Source organism: Propithecus coquereli, unplaced genomic scaffold (genome assembly GCF_000956105.1).
Source record: "Propithecus coquereli isolate 6110/MARCELLA unplaced genomic scaffold, Pcoq_1.0 Scaffold1, whole genome shotgun sequence".
In the NCBI taxonomy this organism is placed as follows: Eukaryota; Metazoa; Chordata; class Mammalia; order Primates; family Indriidae; genus Propithecus; species Propithecus coquereli.
In genome coordinates, this window is record NW_012133857.1 from 20,858,384 (window position 1) to 20,869,482 (window position 11,099).

Sequence of the window (11,099 nt, forward strand, 5' to 3'; positions counted from 1 at the left end):
TATTTTCCTTATGAAGACTCCCGTGCCACATAAACTTAAGTAAATTTGTATGCTCTTCTCTTGTTCATGTTTTTTGTTACAAAGGCCTCAGCCATGAACCTAGGAGGGGTGAGGAAAAGATATTTTTCCTCCCCCACTATACATTTCTATACATATGTAGCAGTGAACCTATTTTTAGGTAGGTAACATCCTGTGAAAGCACCAGTGACAGAAATTAAAATTTGGTTTTTGATTTTGGAATTCAGCCACATCTAGAGAATACCATAAATAGATGCAAAGAGATGGCAACCAATATCTATGAGTAACTATGGCCATCATCATAATAGTGGTGACTGGTATTTATTGGGCACTTACTCTGTGCTAATTCTTGATAGATATGATCTCATTTAATCCTCACAGAAATTGTATGAAATATACAAGATGAACAACTCCATATAACAGAACAGGAAATTCTAGACACTGGGTGTTAACCCAGGAAATAGTGGAGCCAGCAGTTGAACCCAGGCAGTCTGATTTCACAGCTTACCCTCTTAACCATTACTCTGTAGTGTTTAATCCAGCTCAGGAGGACACCTAGAGTGGTAAATACATAAGTTTTTGAATAACAAATATGGAAAAATCAGTTCAGTTTGTGGCAGGGAAAAAAAAGTGATCCTGAAATACATTTATTTAAAATATATATGAAAATAAAATATACATGACTACCTCCTTACCATACATTAAATTCATTTGATTTCATTCTCATGACATGTCACTATATATTTAAAATTAAATAAAATAAGTTTTACAACACTGCTAAATTTGGAACAAATGTAGAATATAATAAACAGTATTCTGAGAATAAATAAAGTTTATTTCATGGGGTGACTTTCATAGTCACTAAATGCAGAACAATTTGCACATTTCCATATTTTTTCCTGACAGCACAGATACTACACTGACTCTAATATCAGTTTTTGTGTATCATTTCTATAGTTGCAGAAGAACATCTGTTCATCTGATTTATTTGCAGCTTAGCGCAATCAACTACTTACCTTTTTAGTTCAGGGGGATTAAAAGAAAACTCATTACACCCAAAGAGAACTGAGAAGTTAATGAATCTTTACACCAGAGCAAATTAAAACCTATTAACTATAAAGAGCCTGAAATATCAATATATTATATTTTGTAGACACAGTAGCCAAGAATATCATGCAAAATGCTGATGCTATTGAGTAAAGAAATGGAACAGATCCGAGAAACTCAGGACCTCATCCTTTTGGTGGCGCTGTTGCTATGCACTAGTGCCAGGAAAACAGCACTCATTTAAAAGGAACTACCACTGAGCACAAGAAGCTTTGCTTTTCCATGATCGAACTGCTAGAAATTTTGGGGTGAGGGAGAGAAGCGAAGGCTAAATAAAAGAACAGGAGATAAGATAGTCCTGCCATGTTAAAAGGTAAAGACGATATTTTTACATTTGTATGTAAAAACCTATGAAAATGGCAATAATATTGTAAGGTTAATCAAGACCATAAATATTATAACTTGTCTGATAACCTCACCATATACTTATAATTTTATTAAGTGTATTTTGCCTCATTTTTCTTGAAATATTATGCTCTGCAACATGCCATGTTGATGGATGCACGCAATGAGTTTTGTTTTTTTTTTTTTTGGTGCAAGCTGAGACTTACGTGCTTGATATTAGGTTATGGGAATTCTTTTTTCATTTCTTTTCTTTTTTTTTTTTAAGAGATGAGGTCTTGCTATATCTCCCAGGCTGGGCTTGAACTCCAGGGCTAAAACCCTCCTGCCTTAGCCGCCCAAATAGCTGGGACTACAGGCATGTGCTGTCATGTCCTGCTTAGGTTATGGGAATTCTTAACTTGAAGAAATGATGGCTTTCTGGCATCTGCTCACAGGGTAGCTGTACTTTAGGCATGCTTTTGTTGAATCTAGGTTTGAGTAAGGTCAGAGAAACAAAATAATGAAACACTGAAATCATGAAAGAGTTTATTTGTAAAGCTCTGAGGGGGTCAGTTTGAACGCCAATGGTTAAGCTCACATCAAAACAAACACAACAGAATCTCTGCCCACCCTTACAGGCCTCAGTAGTCATAAAAGGGAAAATGTCCTAGAAATCTTTTCCAATCACACAAGTGGCCCTTTGAGGTAAACAACCTCAGGGGAACAGTAGTTTATAGTCAGTGTGAGCTTATTCTGCTGAGCACTAGGCAGAGGCATTCCATGTACTCATTCAATTTGCATAATGCCAACATGAGGAAGGCCCTTTTATTATCCCCATTGCATAGGTGATCGTGTCAGTAAATGGCAGAGCTGGGATTTGAGCCCAGGTTGGCTGATCTAGAGTTTGTATTCATTTGGTCATCACACGAAACAGTGTCCATTGATAGGTATTCCTATTCCTTAAAAAAAAAAAACACACATACACACACACAACATAGTTTTCTGCTATTGTCAATCAAAATCCCTCAGCAAGATAAAATTCACTTAAGAATTCATTATAACTAACTCCTAGCTCCCTTTCTAAGGCTGTCTAGAGCCCAGTTTTGGAATAAATCTCATGAGGGCTACTCCTAACAGAAACTCTCCAAAATTGATTACTTGTAGCCTGGTTTCCACAGAAGTTGTAAAGTATTGTTTTAATTGAATTTGGTTCTAAGTTAGAAACTTTGAAAAATCTGTCTGTCAAAGGCCAATGGATTTCTCAGTAGGCTTGATTTATTTAGCAAGAGATGCCTACAAAAGCCAATTTGCTATGAGAAATATGGTTACATTTAATTACACTTTTAAATGACTAATTTATTATATCTAAACACCTTTTAAACAGTACATATTACTCTGAACTGTACAGATACTGAGGAAAGCTGAGGAATCAAAGCTTGTGGTAAACACAATAGATTTTGCTAAAGAGTCTTCATTTTACTCTGAGTGGGTTTTCTCATTTCAGACTGCAATGTGTGTGAAGTCATCAGGCAAAGATGCTAAACTGAATGCAATCTGACTAAAGCACTTTTTCTTACTATTGGTAATCAGGCCTTGCTCAGAAGGAGATTTTTCCTTTGGTTGTATACTTAATATCCACTTATCAAATCTTGCATATAAAATATATCACTCAGGATTTATTTAAGCAAAGCAAAGCTGATGTTTATTTTGGAATGTCGGTAAAAATTGCCTTATTTTAGAGTAAAAAAATGACTTTTAAAATATTATTGATTGATTCATTCAACCAACCAATGAGGGACAATCAGCCTTGATGCCTCATGCCAGCCTTTGTGCTCAACGTGGAATGTTCCAAAAGACTAGGGCAGGGTTCTGCCTTCAAGGAGCTCACAACCAGGCCTGTGGGATATTGGTAGCCCCACTGTTATTCGATATCAAGTGCTATCATTGAGCCTGAAGTAAGGAGAATGCAGAGAAGGAAGCAAAGAATTCTGTGCAGGGTGGGTTTCATGAAGCAGTGACAAGTGAGTGGGGCCTTTAAAATCAAGTAGCACGAGGGGTAAGTAGGCAGTGCACAGAGGGTTTCTATCTCAGTGAAACCACTCTGGACGATACCATAACGGTGGATACGTGTCATTATACATTTGTCCAAACCCTTAGAATGTATGCCAAGAGTGACCCCTAATGTGAACTATGGACTTTGAGTGATAATGATGTGTCAACGGAGGTTTATTAATGTAAGAGATGTACCACTCTGGTGGGGCATGTTGATAATGGGAGGCTGTGCATGTGTGGGGGGAGCGGGTAGATGGGAACTCTCTGTACCTTTCTCCAAATTTTGCTGTGAACATAAAACTGCTGTAAAAAAATAAAGTCTTTAATAAAAAAAAATGAGCCCAAAACAAACAAACCAAAACCAAATAGCCATGTTCTAGGTAGAGAAGAGGGATGGAGGAGCATGCCAGGCAGAGGAAAGAGATGAGCGGTGGCATGATGTGAACAGAGGACATGGCTCAGCCAGCGGTGGGCAGGCCGCAGTGTGGCTAGAGTACAGAGTGGTTCTCCTGTGCCTGTGCTGGCTGGGGGTGGGGAGCGGTGGTGAGACAAGCACAACTCATTTCAAGTCCTATTCAAGCCAATAGAGAAACAAAGGCACTAAGCGGATGTTATCTTGCTAAAGGAGGGACTCTCCCCTTCCCTCCACAGACTTGATTCTGCTCCTTTTCAGAACTTGGAATTCCTTTCTGCTCTTGTCTAAAAGGCAAACTTGAACTCATTCTTGAACTCTGGCTTAACTGTTGCCTTCTTTGTGAAAGCATCCCCGAAGCCCACAGGCAGAACTGCACCCGCTCATGTGTTCCCGTAACTCCTTATTCTGTTCTCAGAGGCCACCCTGAGTACTGTGAGCTGCTTACTTCTCTGCTTCCCGCTAAAACTGAATATTCATCACTGGGTAAAACCTTAGTTGTATCCCCAGCACTCAGCCTAGTTCACAGCATACTGTCCACTCAAAAATTACTTGTGGAATGAATTGCTGTGAGACGGATGAGCAAGCTTGTGGTGAGAGTTCTTCTGGAGATATTCCTGGCTCTAGTGGCAGAAATAAGGTGTGTCCTTCACACTGAGGCCCGAGAAGGGCTACTCTGGCTCTGCAGCTAAGTCTTGAGGATAGCCAAGGTGCATGGTCCAGGGACACGTGCATTTAGGGAATTATAACTGAGATTAAACATGGAGGGAGAGGTGGGGAGCAGAGAGAGACAAGGCTGGAGGGAGGCAGCTCTCACATCATAGGGACCCTCATAAACCAAACTAAAGAGGCAATGGGAGTCACCAAAGGGCTTTATGTAGGGAAGAGAGCAGATCAGATCTAGGCTTTAAAAGGATCACTAATGTAAACAATGATGAAAATAATAATGACAACTAACCTTTATTTATTAAATGCTTACTATGTCTGAGATGCAGTGACAAGTGTTTTATAAGGTCGCAGCTTGGATTTGAACCATGGCAATATGACTTCAGAGCCAATGGCCCTAACCACCAGGCTATGGTGCTTGCACTGGAAGGTATAGAGATGTTAGGGGACTGCTGAAGGAATTGAGATGAAAAATAAAGTGCATAATCTGTGATGGGATGAAGGGGGAAGAAAAAATAAAAAGACAGTGCCAAGCCAGTGGAATTAGGTAGAGAGGGTTAAGAGGTAAAAAGGAGAGAGGATTCTCAGGATCTGGAGACCAGTTGGAGAGTGGGCATGAAGGAGTGGGAGAAGTGAAGATGTCTTTCAAATTTCTTGCTCAAGTGCCAGTTTGGATGATGGTGCCATTCACTGAGATACAAGGAGAGTAGGATATCATTGTGATAAATAAAGTTATGAGTTCTTTCATTTCTTTTTTTCCACTGTCCCCATATAACTTCTAAAGAGAACAGCATGAGCTCTCAGAAGGAGCACAAGGGTGCTTGTAAATTGCTCTATTTAAAGTCTATATGAGTAGCAAGATGCAGAGTTCATTAAGGAATACAATTTTCCATTCGGTGATTGTTCCAGTGTTAGAATAGACTGAATTTGAGGCAATAATAAACATATCTTATGAATACCAAAGGTAGGATTTTCAATATTTCTCTCTAAAAAATAGACTTTCCAATTTCTCATTTGGTCAAATGGAAGGGTTATTAAGTTCATTACCAACGGTGTTATTTTGGGCTGTATACTTTTAGATCAGAGTAGTTATCATGCAGGAGACTTCAGTCCTTGCCAGAATAGGATGGTGATGACAACATGGTATCCAGGGCAACCAAGAGTTCAGCCTTTTCAGTCCATAAATAATCATTCCTCAGCTTGCCCTTTGTAATGTTGGTCTCCAAGCTACTTCATGACAGAATGAGCTCGATCAGGAGGCCACTGTTCTCTTTCTTACTTGCAGTTTAAATGACTGCTGAAGAATATTTTATAAGAAAGGCAATGTTCCGATTTTATCACAAATTGCATTGGTAAAAATCTGCAACTGACTCTTATGATCTTAGCTCTGACTACAAGGATGCTCTGTAACCAGAGTAACCGGAACTCAGATATTTTTCTGGGTGGGTGGATACTCTTTGGCACCAAGGATGCATGAGATGTTATGTATGCTTGATAGTTGTGTTTAATGAAAGCACAACTGAGGCAAGAGAAACCTGGAGGGTGGGCAAAGCAGGGATAAAGCACACTACTGGAAAATTTATATCACTCCCCCATCTTAAAGTCATTTGAATTTTTCCTCCATGAAGACTTTTAAGTTCTCTCCAGAGCACTGAAATCCCATCTTCCACTGGATATCTGTAGCATTTATTTGACAACTGAGTCACATATCAGGAAGTCAGCATATCACGGCAGTTAGGAACTTGGACTCAGGAGTCAGATCGAGCTGGGTTTGCATCGCTTTACTCAAGAGCCTCAATTTTCTCACCTGGAAATGGGAGCCTAACAGTGCCTCCCACACAGAGTGGCCCTAAAAGTTAGGTTAGATAGCACATGTGACAGCATAAGGTGCCAGAGCCTCTGTGATTTCCAAAAACTACAAAGGTGCTGGAGACCTGGAAGAAACTGGCTTTAAAATATAAAAGGTGAACTGCAAAATTAATAGTTATTTAATTAAATATTTAAAACATAGCTTATCCATTTTCAAATACACTTCAACTCAATCTTTATATAGTTTTATATAAAATGTATCAAGGTTATGCGATTTTTATATTTCTTTTAAAAACTGTAGAGTAAAAAAGTTATATTCATTGTTGGATGACAGTGTACTTTAATATGCTTGTATGATGTTGAATGTGGCCTTATAAGTCAATATTCCTTGGGCCTATGGAGGTTTTAAAATGGCTCTCAGTACTTAAAGAAACAGTAGCTCTAATTATCATTATTATTGCATATGATTTTATTACTCTGCCCGAAGACATTTCTTGTGCTGTACTAGACTGTTCTGTTGGTGTTTATGCTGTGTTTTTCCAAGTAAGCCGCAAGATCCTTGAGGACAGTGATGTGGAGAATGGACTGAGACAAAACACTGGGCTCTGCTCTGGGTTTTACCTCTGACTAGGTGTGGAAACTTGGACCCTGGCATCAGTTCTTCACCTGAAAAGCAGGTGCTCCAGCTCCTCTGCCAGGCCACAGTGAGGGTAGGGTGACGGGCCATATTTAAAGTGCTTTAACTATGTGAACATTTGGGAATGTGAGACTCTGAAGCATCCACAGCGCCCGTCATGGCCCCTTAGACATAGGGAGGAGCCAGTAAACATCTGGTGACTTCGACAGAAAGTTCTTTTCCACTTCATATCCGAGCAATACTTAGTATATCTGTGGTCTTTTCCTCTTTGTTCATTCATTTAACAAATATGTATTTAACAAGTGTTGAGCCTCTTCTATGTGCCACAGGGCTTGTGCTGGAACGGGGGATACAATGGGATACTCAGAGTCCACAGTAAAATTATTCCTTTTTTCTTTCAATCTATGGTTTTATACATCATCATACTTGTATTTTCTGACAGTAAATAAGACAATTTAAGAAAAGACAGTGTCATCTTCTAATTTCTGCCCCTAGTTCTAAAATGCTACTTCAGAATGGTCTCTGAATATTTCTCGTAGGGAGTGTTCTCATTTTGGCCCGAGTTTTCCCAGACAAGGCTGGGCTTTGTTAGAAAGAAGCTTGTTCCTAGTTAAGGGAATGGAAGGGAAAATGCAAAGCCCAGGACTCACGGGTGGCAGGCAGGAGTTCCAGGTGGTTGTGTCATCACTGCTGGTACTTATGCTGACGTTACAGTTGTCAACCTGGGATGCACTCAGGCCATGGGAAGCCCCAGCATCCTCCAGTTCTTCATTCTGTTGCCGACGTAGGCTTGTCAGCATCTGCAACTCGGATTCACTCATCTGGCTGGGCTGGTAGTTTCTCCAGTCGTATTCCTGACCAAGAGAAGAAAACAATGGAGCAAAGGGTCATTTAGCCTTTGTTAATATCTATGGGCTACCAATAAACACTACTCCACAGCCTTAACCCCTGCAACAGCTCCCTACTAAGAGGCCCATCATGTGCTGCCTCCCCCATTTGCTTCATCCTGTAACCTTTGCTCCCAACATGCCAGTCACACTGTCCTTCATTAAGGTCCTCAAAAGCATCAAGCTCGTGTCTGCCTTAATTCCTGTGCACATGCTAGTCCCCTCTGGCCCATGTTCTGGCTAACTCCTAGGCACCGTTCAGGTCCCAAATTATGGGTCACTTCTTCAGGGAAGCCTTTTTCAACAACCACAAATTGGGTCAGCTCCTCTATTATGTGCTCTCATATAATCTTAAAATTTTCACTTTTACTATTTATCACAATTGCAGTTAAGTAATTGTTTTTGGAGTTCACAGGTAGGCTATGAGCTCTACAAAAGTAAACAGCATGCCTATCTTACTTCCAGTGTATTTCCCAGATCTGGTGCCTAGTAGGTGCTCACTCAGTATTTGTGGATTGACTAGATAAACAAAAATTCAAAGCAGTTTGTTTCTTTTAAAAAGAAAAACCACTTTCCATAAAAAAGCCAGTTTATAAGGGAACTGATGAATTTCATCATTGTGAACATTATGACCAAATATATTAAACCTATAGTAAGACTGAGAAAGACTACTGTTGGTAAAAGTCATCAAATAAAATTTGAATGTAAGATGGGAACATGTAAGGTCTGAAAGCCAGAAAGGCCTTATGGCTGCAATAAACATTTAGTAAACCGAGGTGGGCTATGCTATATATGTAATCTGTCAGGCACTTTTTTTTTTTCAAAGAATGCTACTACATATCTTTAGAGGCTAATATAAATATTATTTCAATGTACAGGGCAAAAATTGGCATATGGAATTTTCAAAATGTTTTCTTTCCTTTATCTCTGGTCTAAACTAGATTTGATAGCAAATGTTAATTTCAAGATTGCTAAAATATTAGCATCACATATGAGCAATGCAATTTACATCTAGGACTGGCATATAATGTAAAAACAACTTGGTAATTTTCTTGGACATCTGGAGACACTGCTTGTATTCAACTGGTTGTATTCAAAAATATTTTTTCCAAGACACACTAGAATTTTTGGATATTCATATCTCTTCATATCTCTACAAACACTTTCTCAGAGGACCCTTTGAAACAGCTATTGCCTTCTTTTGGTTCTTGTCTACCTCATAGGGATGTAAAAAGTTAAGAAAATATAATTTTGCAAAAAATTCTTTTTCAAAATTAATTAAATGCTTTTTAGTAAAGCATTATCATCACCATTGTAATTTGGGGTTTATAAAAGCTTGTTATCTAATAATGTGATGTGAAGATCTCCTGGAAAGTTGCCAGTGGAAACTCAGTTAAATCCTGAGGGTTCACAGTGTCAGCAGGTTGGCACCGTGAGAGGCCATGCAACCTGTAATAAGGGAGATTTCATGAGCATTTGATATGCTTGCAGAGTTCTTGAGGCAAAAAAGATTTCACAAGAAGAAGAACAAAATTTATATTCCACTGAAAAATGCTAAAATAAAAAAGAAAATGGAAATAACTTAAATTCAAAAGAAGTACTTGAGGGGATGATAAACACATAAAAAGATGCTCCATATCCTTGTCATTAGAGAAATACAAATCAAAACCACATCCTTCTCAGCCACTGGGGTGGCTATAATAAAAAAGATAGACAACAACAAGTGTTGGCAAGGATGTGGAGAAATTGAAATTGTCACACATTGCTAGTGAGAATGGAAAATGGCACAGCTGCTTTGGAAAACAGTTTGGCAGTTCCTCAAAATGTTAAACATAGATACCACGTGACCCGGCAATTCACTCTTAGGCATATACCAAGAGAATTCAAAATATATGTTGAAATAAGAACTTGTACATGAATGTTCATGCCAGCATTATTCATAATAGCCAAAAAGTGGAAACAACCAAATGTTTTTCAATTGATGAATGGATTTTTGTTTACCCATATAATGGAATATAATTCAGCCATAAAGGATATTAAAGGACTAATGCCTGCCTGCTACAACTTACATGACCCTTTAAAACATTATGCTAACTAAGGAAGTCAGACACAAAAGACCACATATTATGTGATTTCATTTATATGAAATGTCCAGGAAAGGCAAATACATAGAGAGAGAAAGTAAATTAGTGGATGCCAGGAGCTGGGGGAGAGGAAAGTGGGAAGTGATTGCTAATGGGTATATGCTTTCTTTTTGGGGTAATGAAAATGTTCTGAAATTAAGTCATGCTTATGGTTATAGAATCTTGATCATATACTAAGAACTCCTGAATTGTACACTTTAAAAGGGTGAATTTTATGGTTTGCAAATAATATTTCTATTTAAAAAAAGTAGTTCGGTAATCAGATGTGAAAATGAGGATACCAGTCTCTTAGCTTCAGATATAACAGTGAACAAGTGACTTGCTATCCTTTACTTTAGTTTTTCTGTAAAGACACGGAACTAAATAGTCCTAATGTGCCACATAGCTATGTTATTTGGCTCGTCATTGCCAATACAGGCTTTTACAATGAAAAAATGACATTTTATTTTCATTTTCCCAATTTTTTCTTAAGAACAAAGCTTTCATAGGTACTTAGTGTGATTGATTCGTCCATTCTGTTTATTTATTTATTCCATAAACCTGTACTGTGTCTGAAAAAACAACCCTGTGTGCTAGGACAGAAGAATAAGAGAGCATGTGGCAGATGTTAAGCTACACAAATCTGAGTGTGGGCCTTAGTCCCACTGTTTACCAGCTGTATGTGATTGGAAGATTGCCCTCCCTCTCTGTGCTGGTTTCTTCATCTGTAAAATGGGGACCACAGTATACAACTCAGGGGATGTGAATTACCATCATGCTTAGCACAGTACCTGACAAAGAGCTATACTAGGGGCCTCCAAACTTATAATTTGTATCTTTAACATAAGATGTTTGAATATGTACCTTTTAAAATGCATTTATAAATTAAACACATGTATAAAACATACTAAAGTAGCATGTAGAGTACAAAACATACACAAAAAAATGGAAATGAAAATGTTTGAGATTACAAAAAAATAAATGGAAATTGTTTTAAAATTTTTTTCCTGAACTTGAATGGTTTGTTTTCATACATGCTTTCTGGGGTGAGCATATCACTCTTA

General features: G+C 38.4%; 1 protein-coding gene across 1 annotated transcript in view; it reads right to left on the bottom strand.

Moving 5' to 3' along the window:
• Positions 1 to 11,099, bottom strand: part of LOC105814772 (chromosome unknown open reading frame, human C3orf67) — a 331,823-nt gene that overhangs the window by 54,095 nt on the left and 266,629 nt on the right. Inside the window, exon 13 of the mRNA XM_012649895.1 lies at positions 7,676 to 7,879. Coding sequence (XP_012505349.1) covers positions 7,676 to 7,879 — 204 coding nt within the window. The remainder of the gene's footprint in view (positions 1 to 7,675; positions 7,880 to 11,099) is intronic.